Source organism: Alligator sinensis, unplaced genomic scaffold (assembly GCF_000455745.1).
Source record: "Alligator sinensis unplaced genomic scaffold, ASM45574v1 scaffold1318_3, whole genome shotgun sequence".
In the NCBI taxonomy this organism is placed as follows: Eukaryota; Metazoa; Chordata; order Crocodylia; family Alligatoridae; genus Alligator; species Alligator sinensis.
The window spans coordinates 161,756-179,507 of record NW_005842634.1 but is presented as its reverse complement, the minus strand read 5'-3'; the positions used below and the strand labels follow the sequence as shown (position 1 = coordinate 179,507).

The 17,752-nt window shown below is 43.2% G+C and overlaps 1 protein-coding gene across 1 annotated transcript in view; it reads left to right on the top strand.

The window, feature by feature from the left end:
- Nucleotides 1-17,094, top strand: part of CEMIP (cell migration inducing hyaluronidase 1) — a 68,442-nt gene extending 51,348 nt beyond the window's left edge. Inside the window, exons 20-28 of the mRNA XM_006033443.3 lie at nucleotides 572-752; nucleotides 2,441-2,656; nucleotides 3,721-3,932; nucleotides 4,405-4,590; nucleotides 5,302-5,506; nucleotides 7,479-7,565; nucleotides 7,836-7,993; nucleotides 10,973-11,073; nucleotides 13,252-17,094. Of these exons, the coding sequence (XP_006033505.1) occupies nucleotides 572-752; nucleotides 2,441-2,656; nucleotides 3,721-3,932; nucleotides 4,405-4,590; nucleotides 5,302-5,506; nucleotides 7,479-7,565; nucleotides 7,836-7,993; nucleotides 10,973-11,073; nucleotides 13,252-13,379 (1,474 nt within the window). The 3' untranslated portion in view covers nucleotides 13,380-17,094. The remainder of the gene's footprint in view (nucleotides 1-571; nucleotides 753-2,440; nucleotides 2,657-3,720; nucleotides 3,933-4,404; nucleotides 4,591-5,301; nucleotides 5,507-7,478; nucleotides 7,566-7,835; nucleotides 7,994-10,972; nucleotides 11,074-13,251) is intronic.
- The last annotated feature ends 658 nt before the right edge of the window (nucleotides 17,095-17,752 follow it).

Below are 17,752 nucleotides of genomic sequence, written 5' to 3'. Positions count from 1 at the left end.
GGCAGTAGCTAACACTGGCAGCCTGCCACACCATTTGTGGTTCAGTCAGTTGGGGACGGGTGGACATTTTTGGTTGGTGAAGCCCTGTCCCCATCCCTCCTTCAACTGATGTGTGCCAGCTAACTTCAAACTGCATCCTACAGGCTGCATGGTTTTTGCTTCTTTAAAGCTGATTTTTTTTGGAGGCCTCTTCCTGCTTATAACTAGCTTCCAGTGGAAAATGTCTTGGGATTGTAGCACTGATGTTATTCAGACCCATTATGGGTTACCCTGCTATGTTGCTTGTTTGAGATTCCAGTGAAGCTATTTTCTTTTTAGGTCAAGGCCTCGGCATCACAGAAAGTTCCTTCCCTCTAGTGGTCCAGACCACATTACTATGGTCCATTCAGATGTGAGAAAATTTGAGCAGAACTCATAAGGAGCAAAGGATTTCCCAGACCAACCCCCTCCACCTTAGTGTCAGCTGGCTGGGTGTCCAAATCATGCAGGGTACTCATGGCTTCTGCCAACCAATTGTGACCAAATTGCTCTCTGTTTCTTTCTCTTCCCCTCCTCCCCAAACACGTTGTAGGGATTTCCCCATTCGTGGGATTCAGTTCTACGACGGGCCAATCAGCGTTGAGAACTGCACCTTCCGCAAGTTTGCTGCACTGGAGGGCCGTCACACAAGTGCCCTGGCCTTCCGACTCAACAATGCCTGGCAGAGCTGCCCCAACAACAACGTCACAAACATTATCTTTGAAGATGTCCCGGTACGTTATTCCTTTGATCAGACTCTGCCATTGGGTTTGGAGGATAAGATGGACTAGGTGAAAAAGATGACTCGGGTCACGGCCCTTGAGAAAACTAAGGTCATAACTGGAAGCTTAGCGTCCTAGCAGAGATGATCCCTGGGGGTTTAGCAAATTACACATAAGTAACAGATGAGAAAACTGGCTTGGATGAAGCAACAAATGGACAAGCATGGCAAAGCAGAGCCGAACGTACTTGCAAAGATGTTTAGATTATTCATAAATATTATTTCCCTATTCCTGCATCTCTCTGTTCCCGTAGGCCTGTTTCCCCACATGCTTATCAGGATTAACTCCACTGAAGTTAACAGAGCTGAGGTTGGTGTGAAATGTTGGTGTAAAGGGGGAAAATTAAGCCCTCTTGTTTTCAGGTATTCTTGTAGAAGTCCCAACCAGAAGCTGGAAATATTAATGAGGAACATCCCTTTGAAATAGCCAGCCAAGATGAGCAGTCAAGAACAATTCTGCTCGTGTTCATATTTGCACAATAAATTTATCATGCCCAATGGTGGCTCCCTTATACAAGCTTCCCCCTCCTCTGGCCCCCCAAGCAGGCTGCGTCTTAAACTGGAAGCAGAATAGCTCTTTATTTGAGGCTAATTAGCACTGCTGAGTGGCAATGCCAATTAGTCTGTCCCATGCTGATTAGCTTCCCTGCCAAAAAAGCTGAGAAAAACAAACCCTCCCCTAAGTACCCCAAGCCCACTGTCTTTGGATTCCAGAAATGATTTTGATAGCCTCAATTTTTACCAAATAGCATGGGAAACAGTGCTTAAAAATCCGTGCCAAGCATCTAGATGGAAGAACAAAACTCCCTAGAAGTGTCAGACGGATCCATATTGCATCAGGCTGGCTTAGGACATTTTATTTATTTAACTTGGATCCAAAACACTGGTCACAACTCACATGAGCAGCTATATCTCAGGGGAGGCAACTGATTGCTTCCAGTGTAAGCACAACCTTCTGTAGCGCATACACTTTTTTAAAATAAGGGGATGAGATGAGAGAACTTGATCAGTTAAGGCAACTTCCACCCTGAATCTTCCTCTGGTTCTTAAAACAAATCACCTTCTCTTCCCCAGCTGCTAGGGCCAGGAGAGTAGGATGCTGGAAAGACCTGGGCAGGTGGAAAAACAGAGCTTCTGAGTGCATGACCCAGCTCTGCTTATCCTCCAGCACCAGCCATGCACAGACAAAAGAAGGGCCATTCCAGTATCCTAGAATAAGTGTCACTGAATTTCCTGCTAGTTGACAGGATCTTGCCAAAGGCAGCCACTGATTTTTGGGTTCTTCCAGTTGAAGAGCATGCTGAGTTTCACATATCCACAGCCTGATTCCTACAGGATCTGCCTCTGGGCACCAGGCGCTCCCACTGGCTTTCTGCAGAACCTTTGAAAACAAGGTAGAAAGTGTCTCAAGATGGACACACAGAATGTGTGGCCTTTTCTGAAACTATTAGATTCAATTAGATTTCATCACTTGTAAACAGGCCAGCAAACCCTAAAGGTGCTCCTTGTTCAAATTACTGCGTTGCAGTGCTGGATAAAATCAGAAAATTGTTGCCTTGAGCTGTTCTAACAGCCAGAGCTGCCCTTCACCTAAAACACTAAGTATACCGGTATGTAAATATGTATCTCTCTTCTGTTTAGATTACCTCAAGAGTGTTCTTTGGAGAACCCGGTCCCTGGTTCAATAAACTGAATATGGATGGTGACAAAACATCAGTTTTTCACGATGTAGATGGATCTGTATCACAGTACCCTGGTTCATACCTGATAAAGGAAGATAACTGGTTAATCAAACACCCAGACTGTATTGATGTACCAGACTGGAGAGGTTCAATCTGCAGTGGACACTATGCCCAGGTACATTACAATGCTGTCTTTGCTTTTGAGCGTGGGGTTGAGAAGCGATGAATATTCTGATATGTAAAATCTCTTGGTATTATGGAGCTTGAACTCATGAGCAGTGAAGTTTCAGGATTTCATGCACTTTTTAGGATGCTGTACAATTTAACAGGGCATCTGCTTGTGTACTCTTGTACACAGAAAGGAGTTACCCATAAATACTGTGGTCCATTTTGGGATGCTCTTTACAATCTTTAATCCCAAATATTCAACAACAAAGGTAACGCTTTTCACTTTTGCAGCATCTCCCATCTCAAGATCTCCAAGCACTTTCTGGGCATTACTGAATTAAGCTGCACAAACTTACTGTGAGGCAGGGAAGGGTTATTTTCCTCCTTTCTATGGAGGTTATTTTCCTCCTTTCTGTGTATCACAGAGAGTTTCCCGTAGTCTCATAGGAAATCTGCTCTGGGATCAAAAATAAAATCCAGATCTCCTGACTTCCCGTCTTGCGATTTAACCACAAAAAAACATTTTTCCTGCCACAAAGACTCTCCCTCATGCCTCTGCTTATAGCCAGCCCTTCACTTTCTTTTCTGTAAGGTGATTTTTTTTTAGCTTTGTCTTGGGTGTTGCCAGTGTATTTTTAAAGTAATATCCTCAAAGCCATTTTGTAACCACTGCTGTGGTTTTCCTACCTTTCACAGTGTAAGGTAGAAGCTACTTACTTAGCCCTTATTTATCTAAAAGTCAGATCTCTGGTGGTGAAGCTTATTCCTGGGTGGAGGGTCAGCACAAGGTCTGTGACACTTGAATTCTGTTGAACATTCATTGGGTGTCTTTGTTAGTGCTTTATGTGCTTGCAGGTCATGAGAAGATAATGTATTTTTCAAGCACTGCTGAAAATAAATTGCAAGACATTGAATATACAGATGTAGATATACAGCCAGATTCCCAGCTGAAGTGCATCAGTGCAACTCTGCTGAAATCAAAGAAACTATGTTAATTTACCCCACTGAGTATCTGACTGAAATATTTGACTGAATCTCATTGAACCATTTGTGGCTGTTCTCCTAATCTAGATATACATCCAGGCGTACAAGCCAGCCAACTTGCAAATGAAAATCATAAAGAATGACTGCCCTGATCATCCTCTTTCCTTGGAGGGGGCTTTAAGCAAAAGCACTCATTACCAGCAGTACCAGCCTGTTATAACCCTGAGGAAAGGTTACACCGTGCATTGGGACAAGACAGCCCCTGAGGAACTGACAATATGGCTCATCAACTTCAACAAGTGAGTGATCCCTCGAACTCTTAACCCATGAGACCCGAATTCCACGACACTAATGTAGCTGAACATTTTTAAAGAATGAGGTTATTGCCATAGTCATCAGCTGACTTAATTATCCAGTGAAGCCCACTCTGAGCTGCACCATCTTTTCACTCGTCATCTCAAATTTGTATGTCCCCCAAGATATGTACCAAAAGATAACAAAAAAGTCTAGGACCAAACTCATCCCTGGTGAATACAAGCCAATGGCATTACATCAGGAATAGGCCTGGGCTGAATTACTTAGCTAACTGATTGATGTTATCTGCAAGTTAAATCTATATGAGATTGTGTTGGTTCATCTACTACATTTTAAACCAGCCAGGAAAAAATTAAGTTACATTTCAGATTGAACTATTTAACTTGGCTTATGGCATGCCCAGGAAAGTCATAGTCATATGTCAATGTGGTATAATGTGGGTCTTTGCTATTTTAGGAATGACTGGATTCAAGTAGGGTTTTGCTACCCTAAAGGAACAACGTTTTCCATCCTCTCAGACATCCACAATCGTCTCTTGAAACAAACATACAAAACGGGCACCTTCTATAGGACCCTGCAGATGGACAAACTGGAATACAGATACCCTACCAAGGGATACTACTACTGGGACGAGGACACTGGGTAAGGAGACAGCTGTTGTCCATCTGGACTGATAGATGAGAAAAACATCTGAAGCAGAAATTGTTTTGGCTCACACCACTGTGCAAGTACAAACTGGAAGCTCAACAAAAACAGATTCCTCATGAGCAGCATTTCATATCCCTATGATTCATGGGGCTGCCACTCATTCACAAGCTCCCAGGCCCTGCCACTTGCTGCCTGTGCCAAAAGAATGCAAATTAGGTTAAAAGCAGAAGAAAGAGGCACGCCCAACTCGGAAAATGAAGTTATGCTGCACCAGTGTAAAGCCCTTCTCTTTTTGCAAATGAGACCTAAAAACCTTAAACTGTGAGTCTCTCAGAGCATCAAGACAGTAATGCAGAGGGACCTAACACATTTAAACACTACATGTATTTTCTTGGAGATGTAGGACACTTTCTTTTCCTTAAGAAATTAAGATTGTGTTAAGAAATGATTGATAGATTGATTCACAAATCTACCAAAAAATAGCAAGTAGGTTTATGCATCTACATGTATGTGCATATATTTATGTATACCCCAACGTGTGATTTAGCATAAATATCCTACTAGTTCACCCTGGGATATTCTACTAGTTCGCCCTAGATTACATGTGTTACTGAAAGGCATTAAGTATTACTGTACTACTGCCTTTGCCTGTTAATGTTGGCATGTAACACCCAGCAATTGTGTATTGATACTTTCCTTTTACAGGTTGCTGTTTCTGAAACTGAAAGCGCAGAATGAGAAGGACAAGTTTGCCTTCTGCTCTGTCAAAGGCTGTGAAAGAATAAGGATCAAAGCAGTTATCCCCAAGAATGCTGGAATCAGTGATTGTACAGCTATGGCCTATCCCAAATACATTGAGACACCAATAGTGGATGTGCCAATGCCTAAGAAGTTACCGAACACTGGGCTGGTAAGTGCCTGGTTTGCTTTTCTCAATGTTCTGTTCCTTTGTCAAGTTGTGGTTTTAGCATGCATCCTTCTAGGTAGGCCTGGGACCAACTCTACAAGATCATAGTTTCATAGTTTCATAGTAGCAGAGATCAGGAGGGACCTGAACAGATCATCTAGCCTGACCCCCTGCCACAGGCACGAATGAATGCTGGGTTCACAAGACCCCAGACAGGTGATCATCCAACCTCCTCTTGAATTTGCCCAAGGTAGGGGCGAGGACCACTGCCCTGGGAAGTTGGTTCCAGATTTTGGCCACCCTAACTGTAAAATATTGCCTTCTGATCTCTAACCTAAACCTATTCTCCATCAGCTTATTATCATTGTTCCTCGTCACCCCAAGTGGTGCCGGGGAGAAAAGGGCTCTGCCTATTTGCTGTTGATCTCCCCTGATGAGCTTGTAGGCAGCCACCAGGTCCCCCCTCAGCCTCCTCTTGCTTTTATCAGTTTTATCCATTGTCTTCTAAAATACCCTAGCAATGCAAAAAGAGCTTGAATAGGCTCTTGCAAGTAGAGAAAACAGATGCCTAAAAAACTTAGACAGCTAAAGCTGCAGCAGTTACAGTATTTACTCGATGACCCCCCTAATAATTAAATTCTAGATATAACAAATTTATATATTCCATAATCTTCCAGGTATAGAATCTAATTATTGAAGGTTTGTCTTGAATATGTCCCCTCCCCACTGCTACAGCAAGAAAAATCAATCTGGGGGGAGGAGGGAGTCAGGTGGCCCCTTTGCTCTCTGCTTCTCCTCATTTTTTTCCCCTTGCAGCCCTTTCCCCCTTGCCTTACTATCAGACCCTGCTCTCCCTGAGCACATGGAAGTGAGAAGAAAATTTGAAAACTATAACCTTGAAATCAAACAAGGCTGTACAAATGCATATACTACCCATGCACTTAGGTCATCCAGAATTGATGCAATGTCAACCTTTTTTTTTTTTTTTAAATTGCTGCAAGTTTTAGCACAGGTACTCCATAAACACACTTCTGAGCATCACTGTACTACATATAAGTAGCACAAACTATGCATGATACTGGTTCACAGCTAAAGGCTCATGATTTACCATGTAGCTCATTGGGCTGGGACCCACCAGTCAACAGCATTTCAAGCTACGGTGACCCCACCACTCAGCACTGCTCAGTGTGTGTGTGTGTGTGTGTGTGTGTGTGTGTGTGCGCGCGCGCACTCCACATACCCCACCAGAAAGGATCCAGGTGCTAATTAGCCCCCAGTCATGACTGGAACTGGGTGCTCTTGTCATGAGTCTTGTGATGCTCCAAAAATGTATATGAAGATCAGGTGCAGGGCAGCCTGGTTCAGCTTCATCTCATGGAGGGTGGGGCCACACTAATCATATGCAACAGGCTGAGAGGAGGGGGTGAGAAAGGGTGAGCTATTTGGGGCCCTTTTGGGTAATGTTTGCCAGCATTTGAGGTTGGTGAAGAAACAGGAATAAGTGGAAATAGGAAAGAAAGGCACACCTTGCCTGCGGCAGCTACTTCTGCCCATTACAGACACAAGGCCAGGAGGAGAGTGTGTAGCTTCGTGTCTCATTTGCATACCAAGCCTTGTGCTTAACCCCATGTCTTCTAAGACATGCCCATTTTTGGTCCCAGTCATCCTTGTTGCCTTTCTCACTTGGAGCAGGCCTGCAGAGGTTAGGCCTCAGGCAGTGACATATTGCTGTGCACAATGAGCTGCCTTTACTTTTCTTTATGGGAAACCAGCAAACATTAATGTGGATGGGCTGAATACAGAAATTACGATTTTGCCCAGATCTCATTATCAATATAATTTGACAAGACACAACATATTAGGTACCTGATTTGCTGATTAAATTGGTCTAGTTTGAAAAGCTTTCTGATAATGAAGCATTTGGGAATGTACAAAACCTCTAAACACTTTATTCTTCTCTTTTGTATGTGAGCAGATGTATAAAGACCATTTCCTAGAGGTGAAAATAGAAACCTACACAACAAGATACTTCCACCTGATGGATGACTTTGCATATATCGAGGTAGGGGGTTTCTCTCATCCAGGCTTGCTAGCCTTTTAAACAAAGGAGGCAAATTTCACTCCTTTTTTACCTAGAACAAATGTAGGAAGCTACCGCTGAAGTTTGGTAGGTTGTAGGTTCAAGTCCACCCAAGCGAAGAGTTGAGGAGTCTTGTCCCTTGAAGCAAAACAATGCTGTTATGCATATGTTATGAAATGTCTTAGAGTTAATTGTTATGACTTTGGATTTCTTTAATTCTCCAAATATTTCCTTTTTTTTTCTTTTCTGCAGGCTGATGGCAAGAAGATTTTCCTCACTGAGGATGGAATCCAAGTAGTTGTGATTGAAGGGCAAAATGGAAAAGTTGTCAACCAAAAAAGTTTCAAGAACGCTATTCTCCAGGGAATCCCAGCACAGATAGACCATTATGTCACCAACATCAAAGACAAGTAAGTAAATAATCCAGTGCTCAAGAAAAACATAACACACAGACACACTCATCAGACATTAATCTTTTCCCCAGCCCTGGTCACCAAACATGAACCAGAGTTGCACAACATTTCATGACATGGTTCAGTATCCACTGGCTCCAACCAAGTCCAAAAGCTGAATTCCGAAGTAGCTCTAAAGTGTGGACTGTAAATCCTTAAATGAGCTGTTGGGACTTTATCAGTGCATAAGCTACATCTGTTTTTTATTGTCTGCATATTCTGTTGGTTATCTGCAGATTCCACTAATACTGTACATGAGCAGTCCATGCACATGTTGAGTGCCCAGACACATGGGCTGCATATTATTATTGCTGTAAACATGGTAGCCAGAGATCCGGAGTCATGCAGCTAGTACAATGAGTACCAAACATGTTCCAAGCACCTGTATGCTGGAGGGTAGCAATCTATGCAGGTTGAATACTAATAAAAAGCATAGTGAATGATACTTCTTTTATTGAGGTCTGAGGGCTCCAGTTCTTTTTATTGGTGAGAATATATTAGATGCACTTCCTTGTTGAGAAGAGAGGCTACAATGTCTTGCTGTGAGGTGAACATTTAAATCCTACTCTGGATTCGTACCAAAAGTCGCTCCAGCTATAAGTGGATACCTGGTAGCTCAATCTGGAAAGCCAATGGTAGTCAGATCTGATGCTGGCCACATCTCTCCCTTGTGTGCTGATTAAGAAACTGGTGTGCCTAAACCACACTAGCCCAGTGGGCAATAAGGCTCAGGTGGTCCTTCCCTCTTCTTCAGTGTGTGTGTTGTCATTTGCAGTCTGGTAACCAGAGCCGTACTCCAGTTGGTGTGGGTGGTGCAGCTCCAGAGGGTGCCATACCACAAGGTATTTCAGTCAAGCCAAAAAACACATTCATTAATATGTTAATTAGCTCTTATTTTCAGCAGTGCTAGTTAGCCAGGAGCATTGCTGTGCTAACATGGCTATACTATTTCTTTTTTAGAAGCTGGAGTACAATGAGCTAGCTCACTTATCTCTGCACAATGCTGCCTTGCTTGAGGGCACATACCCACAGGACAGTGGTGGAGCACCGGGCCATGTGGAAGAGTACAATTTCTGGCCCAGCATCCTGCTGTGGGGCATGCCCTCCTAAGCGGGTATCTCAGCGAACTATGCCCTGCAGGGGGAACACCAGTGGGGGGTACTCACCCAGTGAAAAAAAATCTCCTGGCACGACTGTTGGTAACTAATACTTATTCAGTGCAGAGAGCATTCCAGGCAGGTGGAGCACAAGGTGAAGCAGCCTGTTTTCTGCCTCCACTCCTGTTTGTACAGCTTTCCCAATTACTCTGTACTGCAAACCATTGGCGATGTGTAGGGGTGCACATGCACCCCCTGAGCTTAGCATTGCATCGCCTGCCAAAAGGTGCTGCTGACACTGGCAGCAGCATCTGCAGGTGGCGCTGCTCCTCCTCCTGGGCAATCTTTAACTTTATGACCTCATTTACCTGATCCAATGAAGGCCAGCAGTTCTTGGCTGCCAGTCAACCAATTTGAAAGGCATCACTGGTTGCTGGGTAGACTGACAGGGTCTCTAGCCCCGCCCCCCGTCCTGATGTCATTGCTTAGAACAATAGGGAGTTTAAGCCCCCACCCAGGTGTGTGAGGCCAGTCACCTAGGCAGAGGGAGCAGGATCCCCCCACCCTCAGGAACGTATCCAGCTCAGGTTACAACTCAGGGTTACTTGAAGCAGCTGAGGACAGGGTGCCTGCCCTCTGCAGTGACCGTGGTAACCAAACTGTCAAAAAGGTAATAAGCCTGATAGCAGAGTTTGGGGAGAGACTGAGATGATGCTGTGCCGCACCCTTGGGGCTCTCCTTTCCTGGGTAGGTGAGAGAGCTGGTGGCAGGCAAATACAGCAAGCACTGCTCGTTGTGACTATTTACAGTTTGGGGGATTTCTGTGCATCTGTGGTAGAGTTAGATCCCAACAGATGGACTTAGGCACCTCTAGTGCAGCACCAAATCACCTCCAAGCATGTGCAGGAGAAATAAACTTAGCTACATAGGGCAGAACTGTAGCTGTGTAACATGTTTGGCCATGTATATGCAACACAGGCCATTACATGAGGCAAAATATGATACTGTGGGGTGATGCAGACACCTAATAACTTCATACACGTGTAATGCATCTTGGCAGGGAATTACATCTCCTCTGCTAGGTTCTCAACTGCCCTGGATGTCCATGAGAATTAAGTATTTTTTTTAGCAATTCAAAGCTCACAGCCCCTAATCCAGCAGTACATTTACAATGGGAGACTATTGGAAAGGGCCAGACCTGTAGCTAGAGCAGTTAAACACCAACATACCATTTATCTAGGACAGCCAAATGTCAGAAAAATGATGTCCTTTGTTATTAGCCTCTTTGAGCTATAGCTTTTCGGTTTTTCCCCCAGGGCTGACAAACTTATTAGTTCACTGCAGGAGTTCGCTGCAGGCCAAGTATCATATTTTAAAATGAATTCAGTTTGTGATGAGTTCTCCCCACAACACACCAAAAATAGTTCACATCGTGTGCAAACTATTTCTAAGGCTCCCTGACAGCAACGGTTTTGAAAAAAATAAAAGTTTCTAGTCAAGTGAAAAGAAATGTGATTTAGAAGCAACAATGGGCATGTCTCACACGGTCATCAATCTGCTTTTGCTAATGCACATTAAATTTAGTACCTCCAATGTGAAGGTGCCTGTACACAAGCCGGGAGGCTCCTCCAACACACTGTAATTACTGGAAAGCAAACTGGGAAAGCATGACTGGGAAAGCAAATACATGACTAAGTCACTGAAGATCATACAAAAAGAGCAAAAACATAAACGGCTGCTCATGGACTCACACAGATGACTGTCACCAATGTTTTAAGCATGCATGCAAAGGATGTTTGATCACTTTTAATTTGTTTAAAAATATCATTGGTTTCTTTAGTTCTATAGTGCTGATGACCTCAAAGGGAAGATACCTTTCCAAAGGACCATGGATTAAAGTACTGGAAAAGCTTGGAGCTGAGAGAGGTTTTAAGTTAAAAGGTAACAGATTTCAAAACTGTAAAACAAAAACAGAAACTGCTTTACAGACTCTCCCACTAAAACTGACCTTGCTTCTAACTGGACTCATTTGCTGGTGAGAGGGAAGCTTAGCTTCCTCCTTTGGGATGGATTGGAAAAGCTGCCCAAATCCATAGAGATGTCCAGCCCTGGGTAGGGAAGGCATATAGACTGAGAAGTAACCCCTTTTTTACAATGTCTTGGGATTGGACAGATACTTATTTGCAAAAGTAGTATTTACAGCAGTTTTGAAAAAGGTTGTTTATGCTGTTCAGACGTGGAAGAAAGTGCCTAGAGTAGTTGTCCTTACATATGCTGGAAAGTGAAAATGCTCAGAATCCCCGAGGTGTTTTCTAAATTATTGGAACATGTGGACCTCTAAACCAGTAACAGCGGCTGTCAGATACAGCACGACTTAACAGCCATATTAAACTTCCAAAGCCTCTTTGCTTTGCTCACGTGCATTTATTCCCTTCATATCGGCTAACAAACTTCATATCTGCCCAGCAATAATTTGCATCTCCAGTGCTGATTAACACAGAATTGTCCTGATGTCCCTCCTAAAAGGCTACACTTTTGATAGCATTTGTCAAAGCAAGCTGTTGTTTATGAAAGCTTATGCATCTCTGAATTAGCTGTTGTCTACATTAGCAAGGGTTTGCTTTGAGATAAAGGAAGCAGTAAGGGATAAAAGTAAAGCTGCCAACCAGTACCACTATGTACAAGATGATTAGAAAAAAGTAGATACGGAGGCAGAGTTCAATAAATCTGACATTTTGGACCTCATAGTAAGGCTTCTGTTTATTGTGAGCCAGATTTAGGATGGATTTGGGCTAAAACAAGTTATTATAAATAGGTTTTTGTGTTTATAAAGGATTTTGAGATTAAGATTTGGGCTTCCCTCTGAATAGCTACAAAAGCTGAACATTTTGAAGCTCTTCATGAGAGAAATGTTCTGAAAAAATAATGTTTTGAGGTTGGCTAAAATATTTAGATTTCAATTTTTAATTTAAAAATATCTGTATAACACAATAAAATATCTCAACATGAAAATGAAGAACTGAAACACTCCACTGCAAAAAAAAAAAAAAAGGAAGGTCAAAAGAGGACATTTCAGCTATGTCTAAACTCCCCTCTCTGCTATTCATGCTCTCCTCACCCTCTTGGGTTTTCTTCTCAAACACAAGTTGGGCAAACTCAGCATGATCTCACAAAGGGGTTTGATTTTGACAGAAATGCATATTCCATGAAATATTCGGTTCTTTTGACATTTCTCTTTCCAGCTTGGGTTGGGGTGGGGAGTGGGAGGAGAGCATGGATTATCTCTTTATGTGTGTTTGTACAATGGTAGTAGGGACTTTTGGGTGTAACCACAATATCACTAGCAACAACAGTTTTTACTTTGTTACACAGTAATTTTGGGTGGCTCCTGGAGCTCTCAACCCCTGGATTGTTTGCACACTAACAATGACTTTAAAGCACTCGTTATGCAGCTCAGAGTTACACCACTCCAGGGCAGGATTATCCCTGATCCTACACTACCTAAAACTACCCAGCTGCAGTTCCATTAAGATGTGGGCACTCCCCACAGATGTGCCACCCAAGTTGAAGTCCTCCAGTATCCCAGGATCTCTCATACTCCTACCTGTAGAGCAGGTATAGAAGCTGGCCCTGACTCACCAGCCCTATAGAGGCAATTTACAGCTCCTAGTCCTGCCCCTGCTCGCCAGGCCTCTAATGACCAGTCACAGCTGTGCAGGTGGGGGCAGCCAGAGAAGGTTTCTAGACTAAGGGTGTGACTAGCACTAACACCAATCAACATGTGTGCAGCTCACAGTGTAAGGTGTAACAAGGCCCTTTGTGGTTTAAATGGCATGGCATGAAATTTTGTCTCCCCTTGTTTCCCTCTGTAAGGTTATATTCTGCAATGTCTCAAATGAGCTACTATTGCAAATACTTACTCTATGCAATATGAATGTAAGGTTTTAATAAAGCTTCAGGACAAGTGAACCACTTTAACACTTATAGACCCCACTTTCATACATCATAGGTAGCTTCATAAAAGTGTGGGGTATGGGGGTGTGCGTGCATACACATAAGCAAGTGTCTTCCCAGCTTGCAGTCACACCACACCTCTCACTTATTGCTCTCGGTTTGCAGATAAAATGGCGTTCATTGGATTCAAAGGCAGCTTTCGGCCAATCTGGGTGAAACTCGTCACTGAGGAGAACGCAGCCAAAATCTTTCAAGCTGTGCCAGTCCCTGTGGTGAAGAAAATGAAATTATGAAGACACCATGCTTTGCCTTCTGACTCCTAGCACTGCCCCTTTAGAACAGGACTACTGACTCTGCCTCCGACAGACACACTGCCACCACTCTCCAGAGACGATGTACTTTTTTTATTGCTGTACTTCGAGAAATGTTATCGTAAGTGGTAGAGTGGTCACATGTGACAAAGAGCATTCCTTGTGCTGGGTATTGTGTGTGATCATCGCATCCTGACCTGCTAATCTGCTCCCTGAGAGCAGGTTCACCTTTATTTTTCTAAGCTCGGTATCTGGGACAAGATAAGTTCATCTGTTGTTTTCACAGGTGTTGCATTTTAGTGGTCTCCTCCACACCCCACACACTCCAGTTACGTTCTGCCTGGACCTGCTTTGTGGGCCCGTCAGTTGGGGATTTCTACACCAAACACGCACAGCTGCTTCCCAGCCTTGGACCTTTCACATGGAACTGATTGAATCCACCCTCTGGGTCTGTTTCTTTGTCTTGCTTTTTCTTTTGAGGGCACAATCAGCTACTTGCATAAAAGTGGAAATGCAAATTCAGAGGCTAGCTGAAAAAAATCTGGGATGGAAAGTGTCCATGTTAGATGTTGGAAGTCATTATCCAAAGGTCAGAAAATATGACCAAATGGTAAGAACTGGCCTGAAAGCTTGTACCAGATTCTGTCAAACTCCTGCACAATCCCTCTGGATTGTAAGTGGGGATTTACTAGAGAGTCATCCCATTTCAGCTGAAGAAGAGAAAGGGAATAGATTGAATATAAGTGAACAAAGTAAGGGTACCTCTTTTCCTTTCGTTCCCATGGATCATTATTTTTTGTCTTCAAATAGCTGTTGTCAGGATTCTCTGTTTTTTTTTCCCTCGCTAAGCAGCCACAGACTGGTGGAAAAGACCTGACAATAGGCACACCACAATTACTCAGCCTTTCCCTCACATGTAAATCTTCAGGGCCAGTCTCTGGGCTCAGAGTAGCACCACAGCCACAGAGAGGAACCACATTCACCTCTCTTGCTCATAGGCTGATTTTCCCCAACACTGCCAGCCTATTTCACTTTTACTAGGCAATGAGAAGTCAATCTCACTCCCTGGAAAGTCAGTGAAGAAAAGGATAGGGCCCAATATTTTGTGCCTTGCTTGTCTGTGGTCCCTCCTGGCCTAGGGAAGGAGTATGTACTGTGCCCTAGAAGGAGCTAGTTCTTTACTAAAGGGAGGGTCATTGAGATGTAGGGGTCTTTGAGGACAACATGGACAGTTGTGTGGGACCGTCTGCAGCAGAAACCTTTGCTCCCAAAGTGATGCAGCCTTTGAATTTCCTACCATTTTTCTGCAAAACAGAATTTTCTAAATTAAAAAAAAATAATAAAAAAAGGCTATTAAAGAAAAATGAGTGCAGCCTAGGGCTGCTCGCCAGAACACCTCATTAAACTGGGAAGTTTATCTTAACCATATGAAATGCTGTCAAGTGTTCAAATATTCACATGACACATTGCTATCTGCTCTCCAAAGATGTCATGCAGGCATCTTAAGTAGTTTCTGGCTATTTCAGTAATGCCAATATAAAAAAAAAAAAGGGTCTCAAAGCAGCAAGTAAGCAAGCTGCCTTTAACAGTTGTGTTTGACCCCATCACCACCGTAAAACCAGTCTTGGTTTCCCAAGCCTTGGTTTACCGTTTTTTTCCCCCCCTAAGTAATACTTTTGTGACTAAATGTCTCTTTTTTCCCCACTGTACCTAAGTGCCAGCTCTGACCGGGAAGGAAGCAGCAGTGATTTCACGCCCCGTTCCAAGCGTGGTCACTGTGCAGATGCTGAGTCCCGTAAGCCCTGTCTCTGCTTGGAGACGCGGTGGCTCTGGGAGTCAGCTCTGAGTGGAGTTCAGGCCATCCTCCAGGTATTTGCCTCTACGATCTCTCCTGGGTTTTGAAACTGGAATTGTTCTTTTCAGCCTCCTAGCTGGTTTTCACAAGCAGAATATCTGGTCTGTCTGTTTCAAAAGGATCCGGTTTCCCCCATTGTCCTTTACCCCACTTCTCTAAACAAGTCATTACTGAAGGAGCCCACCTTCCAGCATGCTTATTTTTGCTCCTTACCAAATCATGTCCCTTGTGCCATTTCCATTGAGCACAGAGTGCATGGGCACAGTTCTCAAGAGATGTCTCCCAATGTCTTATGATGATTTGGGGTTTCCCCCAAATCGCAAACTATTCCTTAAAGAAGTTAGTCTCACTTACAGTTCAGCCTCGATTATTTGCACCTCATAAATCTAAAAATGCCCTGTCAGCCAAAGAGGGCCAGAACCCCAAGATCCATTAATCACATTGAACAATCTTTTAATTTTTCAAACTCCTAATTATCTGAATGTATTCAGTGTACTTCATGCCATTCCCATAATCGAGGCAGTGCTGTTGGTACAACCACACCACCTGCTCTGTATTAGTAGAACACATGTGCAACATAAAAGCCAAATGAAAGCTACAGGAAATGGGTCAAGGCTAGAACACACTTTTTTTGGAAAGTCTCAGGAAGAGATGCTTCAAAGTTTGGACATGGCCTTCTAAACATACCCTACTTTTACCCTCCATTGATCTATCTAAGTAGGTCTTCATATTGTGCCTATTTGAGGAGAGGCAGGCATAGGACCCATTCACACCTCGTGGTGTATGAGCTGGCTGATTACAACGGTTTGTTCAACTAATACCAGAAGGCGAGGTGCCCTTGTACTAAGGTGCAGATGCTCATCTTCAAACTTCTGGAATTCTCAGGGTAAAATCATAAGACTTGGCTCTAGGAAATAAGGTCTGCTTTTAAGAAGAAACCTATTAAAATAATGGTAAATGCATCTGTTTTTCTGTCATGTAAGGCTTGTCACATGGACCTGATTTGGGGGATGCATTGCTCCAAACACTGGGCACACGGGGGCTAGACAGAGAATCCGGAACGGTAGCAGAGCATAACAGGGCAGGCACTCCCCTGAAGCACAACCCACTCCCATTGAGTTCAATGGGCTGAAATCAGTGCACAAATCTGAAGGCAGAACGTGGCCTAATACCTTCCCCAAGTCACAACAGTGTGGAGTCACGTACATATGAAAAACGTGTGGGGATCCTAGCAGTTGCATGTGTGCATCTCTGTGACTAGTGAAGTGACTGAGTGCTCGTGGCTTGTACAGTCTTTTAACTGTACCTTCCCAAATGGCAAATATCCAATTTGTGAAGTTTTATTGCTCCAACTGTTCTCACATTTGCCTCTATATGAGATTGTCATTGTTTTAGGGCAATTTTTCCTTTTGCCTAGTGTATTTGTTTTGTCTCCGTTTGAATGCTTGTTTTACCTGTCGCCGAAACAGCTGGTCCTTTTTCGGAGCTAGATGTATAGTGTTTTGTACATTTTCTTACCGACTTCACAATGAAAAAATATATATTTTCTATTTATTTATTATAAAGGCACTAAGAGAACTAAATTTGCAGACATATGAAGAGTTGTATTTAGATTTCAGCATTGTCCAAGCTGTTAGAGAGGTCAGAAATGTGTCTTTTCAGATAATCTGCTTTGCACTTGAAAGTTCCCTATGTCCATAGAATGTGGTAATGCATTGACTGTTTTATGACGACAAAAGCTCCTGGAACATTAAGTCCAGGGATTTTTACTTACAACAGAATTAATCTGTAGTTGTTTGGAATACACGACCTGTATCAGAATAAATATTCAATGCAACCTTACGACTCTGTCTCTTGGATTCTTCATTATAACTTGGTGAAAGGCCTGGTATTAGAGGACATGCCTTATTGACTGTATTGCTGTTTGTTCACCCCTAGATTGTTTGCCTTTCTGTTAACTGGCAACAGGAACACTTTGCTTGACCCTTATTTTTAACAAGATTAATACAATAAGAGTGAACAGGCAGTAGAAAAAAAATATCCTGATCTTTTTTTAATGGGTAGTTAGGTCCCCCAATGAGCTTTTGATTACCAGGGAAGTCATTATGTTTGCTTGTTACATTTTCCACTAGGGAGTTGTTCCAACTAAACAAACTCTGCTATAAAGCCTCTGGAGGCAGCATAACTAACATGAGATTTTGGTGGGGGGGGAAGCGGGGTGAAATCCTAATTTCCATTTGCAAAGAACCACTTACCTGCTCCTTCCAACCTGTGTCTGTCTTCTCTCCCCTCACCAGGACTCCAGCCCTTGACACCCCAAGCTCCCTCTCCTCCCACTCCCTATATTCTTCACTACACTCCGGCACTTAAGAGTATCTATGGAGATCCCATTGTTATGATCATAAAGTAAGTTGAGTCACCAATGAAAAACTATGGTTTTTCTGAAAATGGTGGTAAGGAGGCAGAGCCAAAACCTAGTCCTTGCAGCTAGTGTGAAATG